The 25,040-nt window shown below is 55.8% G+C and overlaps 1 protein-coding gene across 17 annotated transcripts in view; it reads right to left on the bottom strand.

Annotated features, from left to right (window-relative positions):
- Positions 1 to 3,388: 3,388 nt before the first annotated feature.
- The window catches only part of KCNT1 (potassium sodium-activated channel subfamily T member 1), a 75,977-nt gene continuing 54,325 nt past the window's right edge, over positions 3,389 to 25,040 (bottom strand). For 8 of the 17 annotated variants that reach the window (XM_061477065.1, XM_061477077.1, XM_061477071.1 and 5 more), the window contains 25 exons: positions 24,984 to 25,040; positions 24,538 to 24,586; positions 24,001 to 24,060; positions 23,077 to 23,151; positions 22,646 to 22,729; positions 22,137 to 22,231; positions 20,407 to 20,587; positions 20,151 to 20,315; positions 19,295 to 19,431; positions 19,009 to 19,072; positions 18,543 to 18,651; positions 18,066 to 18,174; positions 17,219 to 17,368; positions 16,845 to 17,083; positions 15,399 to 15,615; positions 14,200 to 14,305; positions 13,924 to 14,096; positions 13,634 to 13,705; positions 13,206 to 13,340; positions 12,829 to 12,940; positions 12,290 to 12,391; positions 12,091 to 12,174; positions 11,580 to 11,729; positions 10,185 to 10,488; positions 7,195 to 8,274 (listed from right to left, as the gene is read on the bottom strand). In XM_061477065.1, coding sequence (XP_061333049.1) covers positions 7,862 to 8,274; positions 10,185 to 10,488; positions 11,580 to 11,729; positions 12,091 to 12,174; positions 12,290 to 12,391; positions 12,829 to 12,940; positions 13,206 to 13,340; positions 13,634 to 13,705; positions 13,924 to 14,096; positions 14,200 to 14,305; positions 15,399 to 15,615; positions 16,845 to 17,083; positions 17,219 to 17,368; positions 18,066 to 18,174; positions 18,543 to 18,651; positions 19,009 to 19,072; positions 19,295 to 19,431; positions 20,151 to 20,315; positions 20,407 to 20,587; positions 22,137 to 22,231; positions 22,646 to 22,729; positions 23,077 to 23,151; positions 24,001 to 24,060; positions 24,538 to 24,586; positions 24,984 to 25,040 — 3,442 coding nt within the window. In that variant the 3' untranslated portion in view covers positions 7,195 to 7,861. Of the gene's footprint in view, positions 4,983 to 5,388; positions 5,474 to 7,194; positions 8,275 to 10,184; positions 10,489 to 11,173; positions 11,195 to 11,579; positions 11,730 to 12,090; positions 12,175 to 12,289; positions 12,392 to 12,828; positions 12,941 to 13,205; positions 13,378 to 13,633; positions 13,706 to 13,923; positions 14,097 to 14,199; positions 14,306 to 15,398; positions 15,616 to 16,844; positions 17,084 to 17,218; positions 17,369 to 18,065; positions 18,175 to 18,542; positions 18,652 to 19,008; positions 19,073 to 19,294; positions 19,432 to 20,150; positions 20,316 to 20,406; positions 20,588 to 22,136; positions 22,232 to 22,645; positions 22,730 to 23,076; positions 23,152 to 24,000; positions 24,061 to 24,537; positions 24,587 to 24,983 lie in introns of those variants that run through there. The other 9 variants (XM_061477074.1, XM_061477083.1, XM_061477076.1 and 6 more) reach the window with 7 other exon arrangements.

The raw sequence follows: 25,040 nt of genomic DNA on the forward strand, positions 1-25,040 counted from the left end.
TTGTAGGACAGTGGCACTGTCAATGACTGAAGATCATCCCATGCAAGAACAGGTGGGAATCAATGCACTGGCAGCTGCCATGGAAGAATGGTGCCAGCATCCTACTTGCTGATGACTCATCTAGAAATCCCTGCTTAGAAAATGACATTTGCCTTTCCACAGTGCTTGAGCTTTGCACAAATACCCTCCCAGGTGAAAGGCCTGGGCAGTTACTGGTGCTAGGCTGTGTCTGGGTGCCTTCTCCAGAGCAAGAGAAGTAACTTGTCAAGCTATAGCTTAAGCTGTCTGGTTTGTGATACACTAGGATTAATTGAACCCTCTTAGCTGTGTAAAACAACTGGCTTTCGCTAAAAACCCTCCTCCAGCTTCACAAAGGTTCTTGTGTTTCCTGGGAGTTCGGGTAGGAAAAAGTGGGAGCTTGAGGTACAGCCACAGCATCAGCTTTTCCTATGGCCGCAGAAGAGGGTGTCTGAAAGCAAGTGGTGGTGTTTTACTCCACTAAAGAAGTGCCTAAGCAATGTGTAGGACTTCCACAGAGCTCGCTGCAAGTGGACCACAGTGCTCTCACTGTGTCTGCTCTGAGCTGGAGAATTAGTCCCTATATAGAGTAATAGCTCTCTTGATTTCTCACACATAATGAACACAAAAATGTACATCTTTAAAGTGCTCTTCAATGTGATTTCCTTTTCCCAAGCTCTTCATGCATCATCTGTACACGTTGTGTATTTGCACATGCTGTTTGCATCTGTAGTCAGTGTCTGTCACGTTTCCATCATGCTCTGAGGCAGGGTTCAAGAATAATCTGAGCTGAAAGCACTTACCCTGAAAACCCCCATACAGTTCAACACGGGGCTGCCAGAACATTGAGTGTGCAGACAAAAGAAGCTCGATTTCTCCCTGCTACACTGGAGAGTTAACAGCAGAGAAACTGGTGATCTCTTTGGAGTTTCCACTTGCTACAATCAGGGGTTTGGGGCCGCAGTGTAAAGTAAGAGAATCACAGAACTGGGTAGGAAGGGACCTTAAAGCTCACCCAGCTCCAACCCCTGCCACGGGCAGGGACACCTTCCACTGGAGCAGCTTGCTCCAAGCCCCATCTGACCTGGCCTTGAGCATTGCCAGGGATGAGGTGCCCAATTCAACAGCTCTCAGTTAATCAATCAGGGGTCTACATTTAACTCCATCAGCTCAGGGAGATGCAGGCTCTGGGGTGGCTGAGGGTGGCAGGGCTGGGACCAGTCACAGGATGATACCTGCAGTGGGTTTTGTGGTTCGGATGTTGTGCTGTTACTGTACCACAGCAGGAAGCAAATCTGACGTGTCTTTTGGGCATGAATGGAGCAAGAGAGTAGAAAGCTGAGGTTGAAAAGGTCTGGACGAGATGACCCCAAGCACGGGCTCATATGTGTCAGGCCTTTGGCACTCTAGAGCCACATCTTGCCATGGGCTGTAAGATGAAGTTCACTTCAAGACCAAAACGAGACGCAGGCTCTGGGTGCTGCATGCAGCTCTTTTATTTTCATTGTCTTTACAGAAACGTGAAGCATCTTCACAGTCATTGTACAAAACCCTCTCCTGCAGTGCCTCCAGCAGAACGTGTCACAGGACCAGGGCTCAGAAGGAGCTATATTGGCTGTTGCTGATAAATATCCCTGCGTGAGCTGACCCGGAGAGATGAGAGGTCTCCCAGGGCCCATAAAGATGCCATGTTCTGTACAGATTGAGGTAAAAAGGGGTGTAACAGGAAATAAATATACTCTAACATTTGGTTTAATATTCAATTTTAATGCAGGATATATGGATTTAGTCCATATTTAGTGTAGGAAACCGTTAGTGGACACGTAACATGCGATGGAGCCGTTTGCTGCGACACTTGAAACTACTGCGACCAGCCTCATTCCTGCCTCCCCCCAGGGCCTGTCACATCTCCACGGTGGAACACAACCATTCCCTTCAGTAAATCCTACTCTTCCAAGCTCAGTGTCCCTGTGGGAAGGGCAGGGCGGGGGCTGGCCCCCTCCAAGCCAGCAGAAACGGCTCCTTTTGATGCATCAGCATTCCCAGGCCCGTTACAAAAATAAAATACTTCTGTTTTTTACATTAGTATTGGAGCTGATCTAAAGAATTAGAAAAATTAAACGTTTGCTCTGACTCGCATTGACCCCAGGCAAGTATCTACAGTATGGAGCTCAACATCCCAGGGAATGCCTGCTAGAAATGTACACCATAGAAAGAACGTCTGCAAACCGCCCAGGGTTTATACACGTAGCTTTCTGTTTAAATACAGCTATTTATACCTTGGACAAAAACAGAAGCATTGTCAAAATATGGTCGGATTGAGGGCTGTTATTGAAGAGTATCCCAAACCAGAGGGAGTTCAGACTGCTTTTGGTTCGCGGGTTTCCTCTTAGGTTGATGGTCTCCTTGTATTCAGGGTCTGTAAGAATTCAGAGTGCCCATGGAGAAGGAGGTGCCTAAAGCTGAGCTCCTGTGTGGCACCCATGTGCAGCTGGGGGGGCTCTGGAATGGGGACCACTTACCCAGCAGTGTGTGTGGCTGACCTGGATGCTCGGGGCTGGCTCGTTTCAGGGCTGGGTTTAGCTGCAGAACACAGCACTTACAGAGCCCGTCCCACCAGCAGCCAGTCAAATGCAGAGAGAAAGATCATGGAATCAGCCTGCTTTGGGTTGGGAGCGACGTAAAGCTCATCCAGCTCCAACCCTTTCCCCTACAGCAGGATGCTCCAAGCCCCATCCAGCGTGGCCTTGAGCACTGCCAGGGATGGGGCATACTAAAACCTGTGATGTTGTGAGCAGTCACAGCACCCACTCTGCCTGGGGGTTTGGTGCTTGGTTGGTTGGGGTTTTCTAAACCCTTAATATTTGTTCCACACTCCCTTGAGAGCAAAGTGGGGACTGGAAAATCACTGGCTGTAACCTGGATGATTAAATACAGCAATAAGTGATGAGGCCTTTAACACAGCCCCCGGGTGTGCTTTTGTCCTTCGCTCTCTTCTTCAGCCTACAAGAACATCTTTATTTCAAAGGATACATTTGGCATGCTGCATTGCAAATGGAAATAAGTCAAACAGCATCTAGCTTAAAACCCTCAATAACTGAAAAAAGAACCCAAAACAACCCCAAAAACCCCCATCAGAGGCAGTGTGATTTGTGCCCACACCAAAATGAAGCAGAAGGGTCGGGCTGGGCTCATTGCTTTCACCTGCAGTGCCTCTCCAAGCCCATGATGTACCATCAGCTGATGGTCCCCAGTGCAGGTCACACAGGGCCTCATGACCAACGCATCAGGACCAAATAACAAAGAACTAAATAGGATCCCCTCAAGATCATCTCACAACTGCTTGAAACTGCAACTTCAAACAGGTATCTGTGGTTCGCTTTTGGTTTGCTTTTGTAAACAGCTTTTATTGGGAGTGTCATGGGGGAACAGGAGTCAAACGTTCATGGCACCAAACCATTCAGCTGGCAGCAGGTCCGGGATGGCTGATGGGCGTTTATGGCAACGTTGTGCTTTACAGGCTTCTCATTAAAATAAAGAAAGCACATTGGAGTTTTAACCTATGCAAGTAACGGTCTGGAAAGGTAACGAGTCAGTCATCCACTTGGCAGCCAAAGAGAACCTTTACAAGTGTGCCAAAACAGACGGAAAACGCATCTGGTGTCTCTGCTCTGGGGAGGTCTCCGCGGGTGCAGTCGGAAGCGGTGGGCCAGCATAAGGCAGTGCTCTGGGGCTCGGGTTGGTGGTGATCTGTACATTCATGCACCTCTGCTGCAGACACGTGCTGTTGCTGGGTTGCAAAGTGGAGCGAGGATGGACGGAGCTGCAGCGGGCAGGGGGGCGCAGGCAGAACCCGCTGCCTTGATGGTGGCCCTGGTCATGCCCCATGGGAAGGGAAGGGGGGACATTCAGACCCAGGCTGTGCAGCCGAGCGGGTGTCAGGCCCCAAACTGCCCCTGGAAGGAGGGGAAGGGGCTGAGCTGAGACACTGACCCCATCAGTGCCTGCTCCCGGCCAGCCTGTCCCATCCCACCCCAGCACAGGGATCCCCGGGCATCAGTGCCCAGCTCCAACAGCAGCAGCAATGGGGGATGAGCTCAATGGGGGACACAAACCCAGGGGCACGGTGCCCACAGCCAGGGCTTGGGCTTAGAGCTGGGCACGTATGGCAAGAGGCATTGCCATAGGGATGGCAATTGGCGTTCGGTCACCTGGTTTGGTTTGCGAGAGGCTAAGGTGCACCGGAGGCAGTGCAGCCCTGCCATGGCACCAGAAGGAGCTGCATGGCCGTGTTCCATCCTATTCCAGCCATCCCACAGCCGCCAGCACATCCTCCCCTGCCTCTGGCACAGCTCCGAGTGCTCCTCACATCGATGCCTTAACAGAAAGCCAACAGAGGGTGAAGAACATGAGTTGGGTGAAAGAGAAGTTCGGGTACCCCGAGGGGATCCCCGGTGAAGGAGGAAGGGTTTTGGCGCAGTTTTGCTCTTGTATTGACAAACCCCATCAAATGCAAACAACCTGCACCATCGGGGCGGGTAACGTTAAGCACAGTCCTCCTGCTCTCACAGGGTCGTTTGTCGTCGGGTCTCAGCCACGTCCCACCAGCACCAGCGAAGACTTTCTCACTAGTTGCGGTATTGGTATAAAAAGTTAAAAGCCACGGGGTGCCTGCGGGTGTCCGTCCGTCCGTGCCATCCCTCCGGGGCCTGGGCACCCCTTGCACAGCACACGGCCAGGCTGGGCATCACCGTCCCCCGGGGCACCCATGGGCAGCAGCAGCAGCAGCCGCCTTCCCCTCGGCCGCCGTCCTCATCCTCACCCTGTCCCGGGCAGGGGCCGCTCAGAGCTGGGTCTCGTCGCGCGTTTCGGGGTTGCAGGGCCCCACTTTGTTGCTGTAGCTGCTCTTGCGGCTGTGGCCGTCGTTGGCCACGTGGGCCAGGGGGTCAGAGCGGATCAGGTACCTGTGGGGCACAGCTTGGTTACATCAATGGAACCCCCCCCCCAACTTCCCCATCAGCACCAGGGAGCTGTGCAACCACTAAACTGGGGTCTGGCCCATCCTCAAGGCTGGGAAATGTGGGGATGTGCCATGGGGCTGTGTTCAACAATAAAGAGTTATTTGTTCTGCTGCACAGCAGCAAAAGCCGAGGGAAAACCTTCACACCGAGAGTCAGAACCGTGATGAGTAAAGCTGGGGCAGTTTGGGCACTGCTTGGGACCATATGGAACGGGGACAGCCTGGAAGGGAGGCAAAACGCCACTGGTCTTTATGAGGAAGGATGAAAGCAATGCAATGGGGCAGGCCATGGTGCTGGGGCAGGTCTGGGGACACAGGGGGAGGCTAAGAGGGATGGAAGCAACACCTACACGATGTCGTTGAGCTCCAGCCGCGTGTCTGGAGGGGGATTGATGAGGACGTAGGACAGCGTGTTCTGGTGGTCGTTCATCTCATCTGCGAGACAAGGGGACAGGGCTGGTGAGGGGTGCCCTGAGGGACACCCCATGGCCTCGGTCCCACAGCCCCACTGCAGCATCCCCGAGCACCCGGCTCTGAGGGATCGCAGCTCATTCCCAACACACGGCATTGCCACAGGAAGAGCACCAAGAACACTGCTGCCACCTCCCTCCATGCCTCCCCAACCACTGCCCCCCAGCCGCATGGCTGGCAGATGTAACTCTCCAAAGTCCCTATTTTCCCCCATAAAAAAGTAAGTTTTCTTACCTTGGTTTAGTGCAAGAAAGGGAACAGGTTAGTCTTGCCACGTTAGGTCTAGCACAAGTCCAACCACTGGCTCAGGGCCGCCAAACCCCCCCCAGGCCGCTCTGCCCGCTTCTCCCCTTCTTGCACTACTTAATTTAGCATCATCCAGCAACAGGTTTTAGTTCAATCACTGCTTCTTTCTCCTGCCCAAAGGAAACCACCTCCATGGGGTTCCAGAGCCATCGATGCCACTCGGGGATGGCTCTAAACTACAGTGACCACCCGGGGAAGGGCTCAGGGCCACCCATGGGTGCTGCAGGGCCAAAGGGGTGGCCCCAGGGCCAGGGGTGGGGTGGGGGGGTGCTTTCCAAAATAGCTGAGAACAAGATCATAGGTGAAATGAATGGGGGTGCAAGGCTGCGGGCGGCCGGGGAGGGGGGAGCTGCGACAAAGACCACCGTTTACAGATGGATGTGGATGGACAGGATGGAGAGGGGATGGACAGACGGACGCCAGGGGAGCATGAGCAGCACGGTGGGACACCAGCTCGCTGCAAGGCTGTCACTGGGACACCTCTTGGGCTGTCAGAAGGGTCCCTCTTGAGCAGCATCGGTGCGCAGCCGATGGTTGCTGGTCTCAGACAACTGGGGCTCAGTTTGGTGGCAGCAGGACCAGGAAGTGGCCACTGGGAGAGGAGCTGCTCCCACCACCCCATCCCTGCTCTCCCCCTGCACACCACACAGCAGGACACAGGATGAGTCTCCAGCCATAACAGCACCCATGGGTGCGTGATCACCCCAGGCACAAGGTAGAGGCCAAGCCAGGTGCTCTTCAGCCTCAGGACTGGGGTGCAATCTCTGAAATAGGGCTTGCCTATAGCTGTGCAATGAGCTCAAGCCACTGCAGCCACGAGGCCCGGCACCCTGCACAGGGATGCAAACAGGCCCCCACATGTATTTGGCCAGTGCATGTCCAGATGGGTCCCAGGGCATCCCTGCAGCTGGACCGCACCCGGCAGAGTTTGCAGGGGGACATGAGACCCTTGTTTTGCTGCTCAGACACCTCCCAGCATCTCCGAGCCCACAGAAGCTGCCTGATGGTGGATGGGACCACCGCAGGGAGATGCTGTACCAGGGTGCTGGTCCAGCCCTGGGTACCAGCCGGTCCCTCGAGCCTTGTCCATCCCAGTGCTCATCCTTACAGCGAGGCGGGGACAGGGGGTGGCGATGCTGGGGTGCGGGTGGCACACACAGACCCTGGGACCCGGCGGGACACAGGGGGCTTGACATGAGGAGGGAGGTGGGACGGGCCCTGGCTCGCGGCAGGTTTCCCTGCTCCATGGAAGCACCTTTTCCTGACCCCCATGCAGCCAAGCCAGGCACTGCTGAACCCACCAAGTATATTGCCATGGGGTCCCCTGCGGCACAGCGGCGGGGCTCAGCCCAGCAATCACTGGGTTTATTTGGGGGGGGGGGGGGGAGCCAGCGCTGAGCTCCAGCTCCTGCACCGGGAGTGATGCCACAACGTCTGGTGTTCACCCATGGGGGCTCCTGGTTTGGGGTGAATGGACGGTGCTGGACCCTCTGTGGTGCTCACTCAGCCCCAGCTCTTCTGCAGGATGGGGAGATGCCAGCGGGGTCCGAGCTCTGCCCAGCACCCACCACCCTGCTGGCAATATACTGTGCTGGCGTGGGGCTTCCATGAGCCCCGGCTGGGGCTGCTGCTCTGATGAAGGACAGCTCATAGGAAAATGCCAACTTTTCACCTTAAGCACGGGTTCGTGAAGCCTAAAATAGAGCAAGAATGGGCTATTGCTAACCTCTAATTGCTGCAGTCAAATGGGGCCTTTCCAGGGCACTTTACACCACTTTAAGTGCCTTTACACTGTGTAAATGATGCAACAACGCTGCAGACACCAACAAGGTGCTTGGGGTGGCTGCAGCATGGGCAGTGCCTGTGAGAGCTGCTGCCTGGGTTAGAAAACAGGGTTTGCTAATGCTAAAGAACACAAGGCAAGGATTGTGAAGGGCTTTCCGAATGCTGCCTGGCCCCTGAGCTGTGCCTGACCCATGTGGGGTCAAGAGGAGAAGGGGCTGGTGCAGCATCTCATCAGAGCCCACAGCAGCAGCTCCGCTGTGCTCAGCCCCCCACAAACCCCCTCCTCAAGGTGCCCCTGGCTTTACAGACCAAAACCAACTTGCAGAGCGATGGAGGGAGGGTTTCTTTTAATGACAGCCTCGGGCTGTGATTTCCCTGTAAGAACTCAGCTAGAAAAGGGTCCCTGAGGCTTTTATCTCCACGGCTTTGTGGAGCCCAGTTTGCGCCTCCGTTCGGGCTTTTGTTTTCCGAAACAAACAAATCAGTGCTTGAAAGGCTCGGGGATCTAAGGTGAAAACCGGCAGGGGTGTGTGGTTTGGGCTTAGCTGGCATGATCTTGTTGTACGCTGCACGCCGTGAGTCACGCGGGACTCCCAGGGAAAGGGAATTACCTTGCAAATATCCCAGGTTTACCCGATTCATCACATCACTGGCTGTTAAATTTGCTACATCCTCTACAGAACATACAGGGAAAGGCACAGACATAAACAGAGAGAGAGAGAGAGGTCAGCAAGCCATGGTTCGGCAAATATTAGAGACGAGCTCCTGCACTGCAGCAATCAAATGAGCAAAAGAAAACGGAAAGGAGCAGAAGGCAGAGCAACGGGTTCGTCCATAAACGCCATGGGTGTCCAGACACTGACGGTGACACACGGTGACAACGCACATCCCAGCACAGCCGGCCGCAGACGAGCTGTGCCGCAGGGGTTATGGAGATGCTGGTCCCCCCGCTGTGCCCAGCGCCCCGATCCCGGCCAGGCACTGCCCTCCCATCCCGACGGGAGACGGGTCCTGCATCTCCCCCCGCCCCTCCGCCGCCTCCTCGATTGCTGGAGCTTCCCTGGGTTGCTCCAACCAAAATAGGCCAGGAGAAGGACGCAGTTTCGAACACCGACCCAGCCGGAGCATCCCTGCCGGGCTGGCTGCAGGCGGCCCCTCGGGATCCTCACTTGAAGTCATTCAGGCAGAGAAGCTGCCTCTGCCTTCCCCTCTGCCTGTGTTTGGGGCACAGCGGCTCTTGCTTCAGGCGCATGGGCTGTGCTTCAAGCGCTCCCTGTCCCCCAGCTTCCCACACTGTGTGAAACAGCTCTCTTAAGGCGGTGAATGGTGTCAGCCACGCTCCAGACTCTGCAACAGAGCTGCAGGGAGCTGGAAGTTCCCTAGGAAAAGCAGCAGAAGCTTCTGGGACTCATAATGTAGGAACAAAAGAGAGGAGGGGGATAAACCACTGCCAGCCCTTGCCTGGAGTGCCCTGAGCCCCTCTGCCCTGCCGCAAGCCAGCTTTCCAGCCTTGCTCCCTATGGGGCTGGCCAATGCCTGCTGCCGTATGCCCTCCACTCCAACACCCCCCTGTGCTGTGTTTCTTTACATTTTCTCCCCTCTTTCATGTACCTCAGGGGCTGTAAGGGAGAAGCCAGAATGGGGAGAGGAGGAATAACCCCCCCCCAGCCTCCCGAAATCGGCTCCCATCCCGGCCAGGGCATGGTGCCAGCCTGCAAGCGAGCAGGGACAGACGGACAGTCCTCGAGAATGGAGCAAACAGGCGGCAGCACAGGATGGCTTAAAAGAAAGAAAGGAAAAACCAAAGCAAAACCAAACCAAGGAAGCTGCAGGCTACAGTGGTGTAACCAAGGTGGGGGGGAATCATCTGTGGGGGGACACAGACACCAGCACTGAGCGGGTGAGAAGCTTCACGAGAAATGCAGCTGCACGGAGGGACCCTGAGGGCTGCAGATGCCCCGGGGCCATGCAGGCTCGTCGCAGCCAGACATCGGTTTCGTTCGCACACAATGAAGCAAACCACTCATCCCTGCAGCTACCGAAAGGTTTTCCATGGAAGTTTTAGGAAGGATTCAAGTCTACAACAAAAGGGGTCTGCGCCAGCTGATGGGGCTTCACTTCTCCCTGCTGCATTTAGGGGTTTCTCGGGCAGGAGGGGTTAGCTGACCTGCAGGCAGCGTGTCCTGAGCCGCCAGAAAGCGGGGGGCAAGCGGGGCATCGCGCCCCAAGGCTGCGCGGTGGCACCTGGTCCCGCTGCAGGCACAGGGGCCAGAGTCACTCTTGCCGCTGCGAACTGCTGCCTGGACCCATCCCAGAGCCCCCCATGGGGGTGGCAGGCGAGGGGGGCTCTGCGCTGCAGGGACCCCAGCCTTGAGCGGAAGCAACAAGCAAGCTGGGGAATGAGGCATTGCTTGAGCCAAGCCCGGCAGCGCCTGCGGGGTTAGGCTTGGGGATTAGGCTTGGCACGGGGTTAGGCTTGGTATGGGGCTGGGTTCAGCTCGGGGTTAGGCTCGGCTCGGGGTTACCTGAGGAGCCCACGAGAGGGACGCAGCCCCGCAGAGAAGCGCGCCCGCACGGCACTTACCGTACCCGGTTGTGGGCAAGCCCAGGTGCTTCATGCGGTTTTTGACGAGCTCGGAGAGCTCCTGGCGCTCGGAGCGCCGGTACAGGCTGAGGCGCTGCTGGCTGATCCACTCGGCCGTCTTGCTGGAGTGCTTGTTGCCCTTCCTGCTCAGCCGCCGGGCCCACTGCATGCTCTTGCGCCGCAGCAGCGGGTGCTCCGACTGGTCGCTGGAGCACGAGTTCCGGTGGTGCCCGGTCTTGATGCCCCAGTGCTCCTTGACGTCCTTTGTGTCCTCGCAGTCCTCCACATTGATTGAGATCTGTGACTGGAAGCCCAGCAGGTCACGGGGGGCAAGGGGGGAGCTGGAAGAGCCCGTCCTGCCTCTGATGGGGTGGGTGTCTCCCTTGGGACGGGATCCTCCCTCTGACACACACGCACTCTCCCAGCACATCATCTCTGTGCCGCTAGAACTGCCCGGGCATCAGACAGGGGAGAAGTGGAGTCTAACAGGCACCTGGTATCCTTTACACCATGCCTTTGTCTTCCTCTCCTTCACCTTACAGTACACATGCTGCTGCACCTCCAATGCAGAAATCCCACCGGAGAGCAGGAATTTATTAATAAAGTGGTTTAAAGCATCTCTAAGGAAGAGGTGGATGGCATTTAATTAAATGTCAACTTTTGGCTCCCTGTAGCTACTTGCCACAAAGCTGAAAACTGGAAGGATTTACAACAGAGCCTGGCTCACTCCCCTGCTCCTTATCCCAGTTAATTACACTTCAGGGAATCAAGGACTTTGGCATTCCTGGACTGCTGACGCTCAGCTGGCATCACCCTTCCATGGGGACAGGCAGTGTGGTGGCACTCAGTGGCCAGAGGAGCTGCTGGCACAAGCCAGACCATTGCTTGCCCACAGGCCAGCCTCCAGGTTGGGGGGGGCAAGGAGGCAGCGCTGGCAGCCAGGATAATGCCCAGCACCAGCCAAGCACCCGGACACAGACGGCACTCACCTGCGTCCTGATGTCGTGGGGCTGCAGCAGGGGAAAGGAAGGAAAACCAAAGTGAGCCCAGCAAAGGGGCAGCCCCACTGTGCCACAACCCCCCTCCTCACCCAGCGCCATGCAGCATGGCAGAGCTGTGCCCATAAAATCCCCCTGTCCACCCGCAGCCAGGCTGCTGCCTGCAGACCTGGCACTCCCATGGACCAGCATATCTGGCTGGGAATCAGGACACCACCACCACAATGCAGACACAGAGCCACTCATGAAACAAAGGCGGAGCTTCCCCTCCCCTCGTTCCTCCCCATTGATGCTGCACCCAGGTCCAAGGGCCCCATGGACGTGGCCAGCCCCATGGAGCACATCTCTGCTGTGTGGTGATGCTCAGCTGGGACCACCAGCAGCCGCTTCCAGGCACACACCACCACCATGCCCCTACCTCAGAGGTTGCAAACATGTGTGACTCCGTCCTGTAAATCCCAATTGGAATCTCAGCGCTGGAGGAGCAGAGCTTCTGGAAGAGGCGGCCGTAGGTCCGGATCCACAGGTCATCTTCAGTGATCTTCATCTGAGCAACAGAGGACAAACGTCAACCATCCTGCGCCATGCAAAGCCACCTGAGGAGCACCTTAGCTTTACCCCACCTCATCCCTGTCAGTCCCAAAAGTGAAGGTCCACGGAAAGACCAGGGGCAATTTCCAACCTTCAAAACAAGGACTTTGGTCCTTGGCAGCTCTTGGGCTTTTGTACTTTTGGTAGCACTGAGGTTCCCCACACACAATGGAAGGGGAGCAATGACCTGGCAATGTTGCCTACCCCCCATCTTCCAGGGTGGAAGATGGGAACCCTCCATCCCCATGCACAGACTGACAGATCCCACCAGATCCGTGATGACCTGATGGTTTCAACCCTGAGGACTTGGCACCTACCGCACACAGGTAGCCGGAGCCTGGCGTGGTGTCGAGGCCCAGCAGCAGCCGAGTGATGGTGATCATGTAGTCCTTCACGAACGACTGCGGGGGGACGTTGGGCAGGAACCCAGAGAAAAGGCTTGCTCAGTTATGCACTGGGGGATGCAAAGGGGTGGCCACAGCTGCAGGGTGCACACAGAGCCCGCTGGGCTCTTACCTGGTAGAGCAGCGTGTCCAGCATGCTGATGCTGAAGACCCTCCCGGCTGCAAAGGGCAGCCGGAACATGAAGGCCAGGTTGGAGCCATTCTCTCGCTCTTTCTGGAGGAGGAATGGGAGATGTGAACACCCACCGGGGCTTGTTCACATCCTCCAGGGCATTTAGCAATGGGTTGGGGCTTTCTGACACGGGCTGAATGCCCCGGTGTGTGGTTCAGGGGTGTTTTCTCCCTTGTTGGAAGATCTGTCTCAGCAAAGTGACTTCGCTGCCTCCCCTTACTGCAGTCACAGCAGTAAACCTGATGCAGAGGCCCAGCACAGCAGTAGTACAAACCCCCACCACTGAATAAACACACAAATAGGAGGCAATGAGCCCAAAGATCAACTGCTCACTCATTCTCTGCAGGTTATCTCAGGTAGATGCCCACTGCCTATGGTAGCTGCAGCATGCAGAAGAGTACAGGACTTTGAGGAACACTTTGAGTCACTCCCAGCACTGACTTCCCAGGCCCCATGTGCAGGGGAAGACTTTCTCTTACCTTCTCTAGCTTGGAAAGGGCAAGAGAGTAACTGTCCTTCGCTCTGAACTGCATGAACCTCATGTTGGAGGGGTGGGTCAGCTCCGTGATAATGCTGAGGCTGGGGAAGAGCCTGCAATGGAAAGAGACCTGTTTTCCTGCAGCTTACTCAGAAGCGAGAGCGTTCCATGTATTTAAAGCCTGCGGAAGACCAAAACCATCCCTGTACCTGTCTGAGGTCAGAAAGAGCTGATGAGATGCTGTTTCCCAGAGCAAGTCCAACCACAGGTGAGTCCCACTGCCCGTAGCCACCACCCTGGCCACCAGCAGCCTTCCCAGCCTTGCCTGCAGCACAGCTCAGTGGCCATGCAGGAGCCAGGGCAGTGCTCACCCCTCACCTGAACATGGTCTGGACATTGACAATGGTCTTCGCATCTGCCATGTAGTCCTCCTCGGCGCTCATCGTGCTCTCCTTGTCCACAACAACCAGGTTGTCGGCGTAGATGATGCCGCACTGCAGCAAGCTGTCCAGGCTGGGCAGTTCCCAAAGAGAAGAGCGCAGGGTCAGCCCTTGGAAACGACACAGGGAAGCAGCACGCTGCGACGTGCAGCGCTACAGCAAGCCCGGGCTGCTCCCAACCGCCGCCTCTGCGCTTGCTCCCATCTACCAAGGGGGTTCGACAGCCCACGAAGCCAAGGGTGGGCTCAGCTCTACGGTAGCAGCCCTGGGGCTTCTCATGGGATGACCCGAAAGTCTGGCTTGGGGTAAACTCAACACATTTAGGCAGTGCCATAAGCTACAAGGGACGTAAGTGGAAACGCTTACTTGTCGATCGTGCCCTCCATGTAGTAAACCATGGGGAAACAACAGATGGCTTCCAGAAAGTGGTGCTCAGGCCTGGAGGAAGAGCAACAGAGAGCAAGGTGCTTCATCAAGTCCATGGGGTAAAGATAGACACAAAAACCCACACAGGAGTTCCCAGGGCCAACATAAGCCACGATGCCCAACAGTGGCACTGCCATTCCCCCACGCATCCATCCCCACAGTGTGAGATGCTCGTGAAGTCACAGGGGAGGGCTCAGTGCGATGGAAAACATCCACGGAAAAGTACTTGCTTGTTGTCCAGCAGCAACACAATTGGGTTCAGCTCTTTGCGGGACCGATAGTACGCACGAAGGGGGACAATGAAGTTATAGAGCCCGTTCCCAGCCGTCTCTGCCGAAACGATAATCAGTTTGTTCTTAAACCCGTAGGCTTTGGCATCTTCAAAGCTGTTGTGCTTGCAGCCCTGTGCGGTGGAAGGCAGCGCAGGGGCTCAGCGTGAGGCTCTCACCCACCCACCACGCACGGAGCCGTTTGTCCCGTCCCGGGGGGCTGCAGCCCCGTTGTACCTTGTCCAGCCTCAGGCAGCAGAATGGGGCCTTCTCCGGTAAAAGGTGGCACAGAGTAGGGGAGCTCCCGATGTAGGGGGAGTTCGGGGGGTAGCCTTTCACGTACCTGCAGCAGAGACCAAAACCAGCAGCGTGAGGACATGGGGGGAGCTTTCCATAGGCACAACGCTCAGGTGCTGGCAATAACGTTTAGGAACAGCAGCCCAGGATTCAGCACTGGTTGATGCTCCACAACTCCCCCCCCGCAGCAGCTGGAGGTCTCCCAAAACGCACGTATTTAGGAATGATTTTTGCCATACAAAGGGTTACGAGATTGTAAGTAAGCAGTGCTCCCAGCAGAGGGGAGACGGCAGCAGATTAAGCACCATTAAGCATCCTTTAAGGGAGGCAGAGCAGTGAGCTCCAGGAGAGGAGGGTAATGCTGAGCCACATAAAGAAACAAAACCACCTCATGGCCCATTTTAGAGCTCGTTTAAAAAAATCACCATTTGCATTTCTAATGGAACCAGAAGCCGAAATTTTCCTTTAAAGAACAGCTAAAAGCGGACCTGAATTAAAAGCCCATTTGTGAGAGTTTGCAGCAAACTCCCCACACGGCTGTGACAGCATCCAACAGGTAACCGGTAAAGCGAGTGCTTATCTGGCTGCCATAAACTAACAGCTTGAAATGTTTATTTTGTGAGGTTTTATTTATATGCCATGGAGAACAGAATCCCTTTCATGTCAGTGAGTGAGGGGAGGCGAGAGGACTGATGGAACAACCTGCCCACCCCCAGCAGTGTCTGCCTTGGTGCAACTTCACTGGTACCCAGAGGAGGCATTTCCAAAGCACCCCAAAAGCAGTGATTGCCTATGTTGCACATGTACATGTGCTCATGCAAAAGCTGAGAGGGAATGAGCCCCAGCACCCCATAAGCACTATCAAACACCCATCATTTACAATGGTCCCCATCTCTCTGAATGAATAATAGAGTCTTAGAATGGTTTGGGTTGGAAGGGACCTTAAAGCTCCTTCAGCTCCAACCCCTGCCACGGGCAGGGACCCCTTCCACTGGAGCAGCTTGCTCCAAGCCCTGTGTCCAACCTGGCCTTGAGCACTGCCAGGGATGGGGCAGCCACAGCTGCTCTGGGCACCCTGTGCCAGTGCCTCAGCACCCTTGCAGGGATGGAGCGAGGAAGAGCTCAACCGGGTGACTCACTCCACGACCGCCGAGCCCTCCTCGTCCGACTGCGTCATCTCATCCTCCGACTGGTCGCTGAGCAGGTCGCAGGGCAGCAGGGAGGAGGTGTCGGCCAGCTCGAGGACGGGCGCGATGCTGGGCCGCCGGTTGCCGGAGCCGTTCTCCGCCGGCAGCGCCAGCTTGCTGCTGTTAGCGGGGCGGCACTCGGTGTTCTGCAGGTCCATGGCCACTGTACCTGGACACGGCGGGGAGGGAGGCACAGCAAACGCGCTATAAGGCGGTGAAGAGCGCTGAGTCAGCAAAGCATCGTGCCCTTCAGCCCTGCCTGGTAAATGCAGCCCAGAGGAAGCTAAACCATCCGTGGGCACAGGGAGTGCAAGCAAAGCACCCACCAGTGAGCTCTGCTTGGGCACTGCTGTGTGGAGCATCTCCCTGGGGCACAACTCCTGTAGTGGGTGCAGGCTGCTGGCCCTGGAGACTATCACCTTCTCTGTCTCCCCACCGTGGCCACCTTCATTAGGCTGGCTGCACTACTTGCCCACCTATTGCAAAACCTGGCTTTATAGCAGTTCATTATTCAGCTGTAGCTCAGGGAGAACAACCACCCAGCCTCACCCCGCTTTGCAGGCTCTGGGAGACACCAGCCACGTTAGGAACAAGCTGATGCCACCGTGTCTGTCCTTGCTGGGAAGCTGCCCTCCCCATGGACACCCCTTTGTACCCATCATCCTCAAGCTCCCTAGGAGAGGCAGGCAGGCAGCCTCCAACACAGCACAACACCCTCCTCCACTTCCTGCGTCCCTGCTGATGAGCTCTACCTCTTCACCCAGGGCAGGGGAGGCCTCCCCAGCCTGTCCTCCTTCCAAAACTCAAACCTATTTATGGAGCTTTAGCGCACACTGAGCCCTCCAGGCACCCATGCGATTTCCCTCCCTCTCAAAGGTCCCTCTGCAAATGACCCGTGTAAGGAGAACACTGGCAAACGCTGCTGAGCAAAGCGCCCTGCGCCTTGCTGGAGATGATCAATGCAAATTGCTGCTCATGAGTACAAACGCATCACTTATTTGCCTGAAATATAATCTGCTGGTGCAGCTCAGCCTCCCCAAAACCCGCTCTGCCCAGATACAAGCTGGAAGTAGTGACTCATGGCGTTTTTTATGGGAGGAAATGCACCACTCGCTGCAGAGCGAACTGCGCTCCTCGTCGGGCTGTGAATCACGGACGTGATTTAGGATGTGGCCATCGGCGTTCATTCTTCCAGCCAGGGCTTGGGGGGTTTATGCAAATGCTGTTAATAAGCATGGGCATCAATCTTTAATAACGATATCTGAGCTTGCTGAGAGCAGCCAGGGAGCAAGGAGCAGGGTGTATTTTAGAGGGGAGGTGACTGTGGAAGGAGATGGAGTGTGCAGGCTCCTGCCCCATTCTGGGGACCCTCACTACCCCCCTGCCCCACCAACTCACCCATGCTGGCGATGATGCTGTGCACAGGCAGGCGGGATGGACCGTCATAGGTACCTCTCCCAGCAAAGCCCTTCTTCTTCTGCTTCTCCTCCTGCTTGAAGATGAAGGCAGAGTTCTCCTCCTTGGTGATGTTGATGTAGAAGCAGGTGTCGGACGCTGCCATGATGTGCCGCGGGCCGGGGTTCAGCAGGATGCTCTTGTTCTCCTCCCTCCGGACGCCGATCAGGCAGACCCCGTACCTGCTCCGGGAGCACAACGGGGGCATTCACAGCTAGAGAATGCTGCACAAGAGACCTCACAGCACCCTCCAGCCCCAGCCCTGACCCCCAGAGATGCAGAGTGCCAGATACTCCGCATCCACCCCTAGCTCTCACTTCTTGTGCGCGTGGAAGGCGGCGTAGGTGAAACTCTTCCCTTCGTACTCCATGAAGAACTTGCTGTCGCCCATCCGGATGTGGTAGACCTCATTGCCCGAGCAGCGCCCGTACATCCGCTGCCACTGCTCCGGGGACTCCTGGCCCTCCCTGCAATGACAGCAGCAGCAGCGTGCAGGGATGGACCCCCCGATGGTGCCAGGATGGGACCCGCTGGCGCTGGCACAGGCCCCATTACACCATCCATCCCCGACAGCGGGAGTGCTAATGAGCACTGAAGCGTATTTAGCCCAGCAGCAGTGCGATCGCAGGGACGTGCCACCGTGAGCTGTGGTGCTTGCAGCTCATTTTCATTGCTGATTTTAAGTGCCTTTTTATTCAATGAGGGCTCCCGGGGGGTGCAGAGGCAGGGTTCAGAGCCCTTGTTGGCAAACAGCTCCGAGCACAGGGAAGGAGCCGTCTGGCAATGAGGTTTCATAACTCCTTTGGTGGCACTTCACCCAAAACGCAGACACTTGTGACTGGCCAAGGAGCTCAGGACCCACAACCCTGCCGTGTACGGACCTGCCAAACAGCCTGCAGGACCTGCGTTTGCACGAGCTGCGAATTAACCCTCCCACCAGCAGGTACCATGCCGGTATAAAGACAACACCTCAGTTCCCAGTCCCTGGAAAGCTGCTGCTGGCAGCCCACCTGCACTGCTGCGCTCTCCCTGCAATACGGGCTTCTGCTCCCGACCTGGAGCAGGGTCCCTGCTGGGTTCCTCTAGACCCATGGCAGACCCTCACCCTCTCCCCTGGGCCCAGAGCATGGGCAGGCAGGGCAGGCAGGGGCAGGCAGCACTCACTGGCCGCGGGAGGTGTGCACCAGGAGGGTGATGAGGGTGGAGGTGGCGGGGCAGACGCAGTTCAGCGCCAGCATGGCGTATTTGCACTCCTCTTCACAGACGACGTGATCTGAAAGGCAGAGGGGGCTGTCACTGCCGCAGCAGGGAGGGGGACGGAGGGGTTCCTCGCTGACAGTGCTGGGGTGGTGCTTGGGGATGGGTGCTCCCTCCTCCTGCTGCTCCTGGGGGGGGGCTTTCAGCCGATCGACAGCCCCTGAGCAACACCATGAATGGGGTTGATGCAGGCAGGAAAACAGGGACAGGCAGACACCACAGGAAAGGGTGACACCAGCCCACTGAGGCCACGCTGCTGCAATGTGTGGGGTTCACACGTTGCTGCAGGCTTTAGTGCGCATCATAACAGGGCTGACAGCCCCTTGCAGCAGACAGAAGCCCGTCCTGAGCTAATTCTCTTCCCGCACAGCCCCTTCAACTCACCTGCAAACTTGACGTGGAACTTGTTTTCAGGCTTTAGAATCTGAACATAGAGGGGACAGTTCGGAGCAAAATCCTTCACAGCCCAGGCCCTCAGGATGGTCTGGTGATCCTACCGAGGAAAAGAGCAAAAGCTGCTTGTCTGATGGCTTATTTCCCCCAATGCTTCCAACCAAGGATGAAATGCAAAGCACCCGGCCACCATGGAGACCTATGGCAAAGGGTCCTCCAGCACCCCAATGGGGGAGAGCTGCTCCTCCTGCTCCCCAAAACCCAGCACCGATGGGAAACTGGGACAGCAGAAGGAAGATGAACCCGCAGGGGCTCAGCTCTCAAGCCCACGCTCTCACTCCAGCTGCCTCCTGATGCCCTCCTGTGCTGGGCAGAGGCGAGACGCAGCCATCACCCCGGTCCCTTATGGCTGAGGAATGAACGATCTCTGACCATGCCACCCCTAGGCCTGGCTCACCGCCGCCGTGCGGTCCACCTCGTTCCGGCTGCTGAGGATGAAACAGGCTTCTCCATTGTCCATCCTGCAAACAGAGAGCAGCGATTCCATGAACTGCAACGGCCAATTGCATCTGCCCGTACCAGCCAGGGCACTGCCAACCCCCTCTGAGACCCCAACGAAGGCATGCAGGGACGCCCATCACCATGCATCTGGGCTGACATTACTGGGGACCCTCTCTGTGGCTCCAAGGTCTGCACGGCAGAGCCGGCCTCGCCGTGGCTGTGCAGCGTGTCCCTCAGCTTACTTGGCTCTCATGAGGTCCTGGTCCTTCAGCGCAGAGCCCTGGAGGTAGATCACTCGCTGTGACCACAGGGGGATCTGCAGGACCCGCCGCACCTGGATGTCCATCTCTGTTGGGCAAAGTATCACCACGTAGTAGTCCTGAAAGAGAGAGGCTCCCGTGGGTCGGCAGGACGGAGGTCCTGCACATGGGGCTTTGCTGCTCTGGGGCTTCTGGTATTTGCCCTGGTGTGTGACACCCCCTGCTCCAGGGTCCTACAATTGTCTTGGGAAACACATCAGCATCATCTTCACCCTGTTCTGCGTAATAAAGCCAATGCAGGCACATCTGACTATGGAACTAGCAGAGAGCTGCGTGCTCACAGCAAAGTGACTGCAAGGAGCAGGGGTTTACAGCTTGAACGTCAAGCTGGAGTCAAGGCTGAGTGCTGGTAATGAAATGTATGTGAATGAAATGCAAATCTTTGACACATCTGTGATCCTTTCATCCTGGGAAGCAGGAAAAGCACACCCATTTGCAAGAAGATCACTCATTATATGGGGATACTCCAGTAAAAGCTGGCTAAATCCCCCAGAGGTTTAGCAATTACATGTTCTGTTTCCGTCTGAGGCTGTTCATTCAGCAAATACGTCTTTTACATTTAGAAAAGTCCCTGTGGTCCCACTCCATGTGCTTACACAGAGCTGCAAGAGGCCTGGCCAGAACACAGGGGGGAACAGGCAGAGAGAGCCCTACCATGAAGACAGCAAAGCGAGGCGGCCCTAGGGTACCACTTGTCACCTCTCCTTGGCCAGTAGAGCACACGCTGCCACATCCACTGCAGCTGGGCAGAGCACCCACCGCCACGCCTGGTCCTCACCTGCAGACGTGGGTGCGCATAAAACTCATTGAGGAAGTCCATGAGGAGATCGATCTTGAGGGAGCTGACGCAGAGGACGACGTGCTTCTCCGTCTGGGCGCGGTGACGGCTGTAATTGCCTCCCGACTTCTGCCGCTCCATCCACAGGTAGACGAGCTCCTCGAACTGCAAGCGAAGGCAGAGAGCTGCTGTCCCCATCGGCAGGGCTGCCCGGGCGCAGGCTCTGCATCCCTCTCCATCCTCGGGCAGGGCTAACCTGGAGCGGCAGCACGACGAGGGCGACGCAGATCATGATGACGACGAGGAGCTGGGAAGGCCAGATCTTTGGTGTCACGTCTCCGTAGCCCACAGTGGAAAAGGTGACGATGCAGAAATAGAAGGACTTGAAGAGGGAGAGCTTCTCACCTGCTCTTTCTAAATGCTGGATGCCACAGGTCCTGAAGGGAGAAAGGGCACATCACAGCGAGTGCTGCCCTGCCCAGCAGACAGGCAGCGCCTGTAGCGCCTGTTGAAGTCAGTAGGGGACCCTAGAACGCAACTTAAACCCATGTCCATGGAGGAAATCTGTCTGTAACAGCTGTCAGCATCAGCAGTGGATTTATGTCACCAGCAGAAGTGATTCCACTACTGACGCTTACAGATGAAGGATTTATTTTGATGTGGCTGCTCACCAGAGCGACACTGGGAAGTCTAGGACATGGCTGATGGGTCACAGCAAGTCTGTGCCATGGAAAACATGTTGAACATCACCCGGGAGCTGCCATTGCATTGCAAAAAACCCCAAATCATGGAAGGAGGCAGCTTTCCCAGTAAGGCTCTGGAGAGACTCATCCCATGGGAAGGGCTCCCATATGAGGGATGTGCTCCAGCAGGCAGGAGGCAGATCCTATTCCTATGGCACTGCTCTTGGAAAGCTGTATCACAGAGCCACCTCGCTACCAGCAGTTTCTAAGTGATCTTGCTAAACGCAAGCATGATCTAAGTCATCCCGTACCCAAATTGTAGCCCTGTCACATCCACCAAGACACACAACCACGGCCATAGCAGGCTGGAGGTGCCATGGGCAGGGAGCACTGACGAGCTCTGCGGCTGCATTAGTCACTCACAAGAGAAGATTGTCTTTATTGCCAAAGACTCATGAGCCTAAAAGCTTCATTTCCTGACCATTCAGCAGCTCAGTGGTATTAGATGGTTCAAATCCAGACCAAGGGAGCCAGAGGAAGCTTCAAAAAGCCTAATTTAAAGCTAAGTACCCAGCAGTGAGAACTGACTCCTCTATAAAGAGCTGCCCTTGTCGCTGGCAATGCGCAGGGTAAAAGGGCCAGTTAATTAGCAGGAGCCCCAGTGGCCTATTACACAAATGAGCTCTTTGTGTAATAGGTATCTCAAGTGGTATCGTGGTGGGGAGAAGAGCGTGGTCAGGACCAAGGAGTGCAATGGGTCCTGGTGAAAGAGACATCACACATGTCTGAGCCTGTCCCCGCAGGAAACTGCTGGCCCTTCCCTTAACCCTGCAGCACTCACAGCCCTGCTCTGCATGCAGCACCCGTCTCCCTCCAACACCCTCCAACGCCATTAACAGGTTTCTGTTCAAACCATATAATTAGGGAAGATGATCATGATCAGTTTCTACAATACACCTTCCACTAGAGCAGGTTGCTCCAAGCCCTGTCCAACCTGGCCTTAATGCCAGGGATGGGGCAGCCACAGCTTCTCTGGGCAGCCTGTTGTGCTTTCCCCAGTGCTCACAAACCTCTCGGACTGAAAAATCAGGCTAGAAGACTAAAAGCAGAACCTCCTCCGACTTCCCACATCACCACTTTATGTCCTGGCAAGGCCACCCCACCCCAGACAAGAAGACCTCACCCCACCTCCCTCTCCTGTAAGCCCTGTAAGAGCCTGGCTCCATCAGTCCCCCCTAGGACACGCGAAGCTGGTTTCCCTGGGTGAAAAGGGTGGTTTAGTGAAAGGAAGAGCAACGCTTACCCCGTGAAAACAAGACACAGGAGGGTGCAGATCAGAATGAGCACTTGGTTAAACATCGCAGACTGGGTCCTTTGTATGGCTCGGTGTAGGTCGTTCTGCAAAGAGAGGAGAGGGCTCTCACCAGCTCAGAGAGGCTGAGGTACCCTCCAGGTACCGACCGCTGCCTCACTGCCATCAGCACTGCCCACCCAGATGAAGAACAGGCCAGACTCTGGCCTTTGAAAAGGGATGTGCACTTCTACGAGCAGCTCTGGGCTCTGCTGCCAGGAGGAACAACCCAAATGGGCCCCTGGGAACGGCTGGAACATCTCGTCCTGATGTAATACCGTGTCCTGGCGACAGCCAGAGGCCATGCCTCTCAGTGCGCAACCAACAGAATCAGTGTGGCTCTGACACCAAAGGGCTCCCGTTCCCCAGCGGGTCACTGCACAGCATCACCAGCTGGCAAAGCCTCACCTCCCACCAAGCCCAGGGCAGGTGAAAGGGGTGGGATGCATCCGGTCACTCACAATCATGTTCTCCAGGGCGTATTTGGCAAGCCAGCAGTTCAGAAACACGGGAATAAACAAATTTCGCAAAGGAGGCCAGAATATCTACAAAAGCAAGGGTTAATCACAGAAAAAAACCCATGTTTTTACAAAAACAACCCCTATAAACAGCCAATTTGAGCCCTGTTGGAAGGATCCATCTCCAAAACTCAGCACTGGCCTTTCCAGAGGCTGCCATTGAAAGCAGCCCGACTGCAGCAGAGCAGCTGAAAAGGGAAGATGGTTTTTGGGGTAACACTCCAGAGAAAGTCATTATATTGAAGAGAAAACATCCTGCCAGCTTTAAATACTCCTTGGCCACACCCCCATTTTTCTTTATTTCCCCACCAAAACTACAGCACTTGTTAAACTCAACTTAAAGCTGCTTTCAAATGTCACCGGGAAACACTCACCGTGATAATAAATGGCACCGTGTTGATCATCTCCAGGATGAATGAAATGCGGAAAATCTGTTCCCAGATGTTCCCCTGAGGAATTAGAAGCAAATAATGATTAAGGAAGCTTAACGATCTGCCAAAGGACAATTAAAAAGCTCCCACTCTGCTACAGACCCTGCTAGATGGGGGAAGGATGCCAGAGGAGCCACAAAGATGCTCCAGTTTGCCTGCAGGAGGGGGATGCAGTGCTGGCAGCAGGTACACAGGCAATAAAACCTCCCCAAACTGCTCAGTCCTTTCTGCAGCCACGACATCCCTCTGTCCATCACTGCTGCTCCCGAAGCTGGGGATGCTGCATGCAATGCAGTGCATAATACAACGCTGCACGCAGGACAGAGAATGAGGGTGATACAGATCTCTGGTGATGCAGGGTCTGAGTCTCTGCTGCCAACCGTCCCAGTTGAATGTGAGAAGATGCCATTTGTTAAGGTCACTTTTCTTGGCCATTTTAAGGGGCTTTGGTCCAAAGGAGTCAGCTTGTGCCTCTCCCTGTCTGGCTTGGAGCAGTGCCGGCTACCTCCGGCGGCAGCAGAGCTCAGCACAAGCAGGAGTCGTGCTGCCAGGCTCAGCTCCAGGTCCTCAGCCTTAGGAAGCTCAACATGCTTCAATCTGTCCCCCATAAAAACAGCGAGCTTTGGTAAACGGGGCTGAATTTAAAGGAAAGAGATCCCCCCCGCTCTGCTCTGCACAACACTTATCCAGCAGCCTGGGGGGGAATGAGGGAGGAAAACAGCCACAGCCGGCTGAGCCATCACTGACACTAACGTCCTCTCGGGATGCCTCAGGCTCCAGACAGCTCAAAGGAGGCGAAATGAATTCACACAGGGGGATCTGACCCAGGCAGCGCATCACTGCCCACTGCCCCCGCAGGGCACGTACCTTGTAGCTGAGATAGATGAGCAGCATGGTCTCCAGAAAGCTGATTAAAGCTATGCTGACCTGCAGAGACAGACACCAAAGGCTGCTGAGGGCTCCTGTGATGCAGCATCAGTCATCAGAGCTCCCTGAGCCCGCCCTGCCCTGTGTGATGAGGAGCCCCTGGGTATCGCAGATGAGGACCTGTTTGCTCAGGTTGGATGTGTGAGCTCCAGGCAGCCCCGAGCAGGAGCTGACGGGTGCTCAACCCTCTCACAAGCCATTCCCCAGGCAGTGCACAGCCTGGAAACAGCCCATTATGGGTACAGCTGCGTCCAGGTGGGGAGGAACTGAGCCAGCACCATGGTTTCATCTTCCTACAGCGTTTCCTCTCCTATCCATCCCGGTGACTTTCACCCAGGGCCACGTTGTTCTCCCAGCAGAAGCCCCAGCTCATTTTGTGCTCACTGACCACAACCCATTGCCCCTTGTTGTTTCAGCACAGGATGCACAGAGACCTGCTGGCTCCCACACAGCCGTGCCCGAGGGGTGGGCGCTCACCTGCACAGCCCACAGCGGCGTTTTCCTGTCCACCCAGAAGATGTGTGACCTGCATGGAAAAATCAACCCAGATCTAATCCGTAGCCCAAACAGCAACGCTTTCACCCCCCACCAAACACTAATATGAGGCTGTCATCGAAGCAGGATCCAGCAAAGGACTGGCACTGGTTGTTTGTTCCTTACTGCGGTTTGTTCAAGCAGTAAGGAACATTTTGTGTTAATGCGTAAGTGCAGCGTTAATGGCTGCACAGGGAATAAATCATTCCCAGGGGTACAGCCACAAGCACTGTCAATTGCTTCAATCCTGGGATGCTGCTGTGCATGCCTCGAGCAGCCCTGAGACCAAGAAATGGCCCCGGGCAGCTGCCAGCAGCAGCCACATCCATCACTGCGTTCCCGCACCCTGGCAGAGCCGGACCCCAGCACCGGCACAGCTCTCCACTCACCAGTTTATCTTCGTGGACTGGTTGAACGCGGTGTAATTCTGTTTTTCACATTCCCAG

The sequence above is a fragment of the Pezoporus flaviventris genome, unplaced genomic scaffold (genome assembly GCF_033815535.1).
Source record: "Pezoporus flaviventris isolate CSIRO_AGI_PZ_B2104156 unplaced genomic scaffold, CSIRO_AGI_Pfla_v1 ptg000097l, whole genome shotgun sequence".
NCBI lineage: Eukaryota > Metazoa > Chordata > Aves > Psittaciformes > Psittacidae > Pezoporus > Pezoporus flaviventris.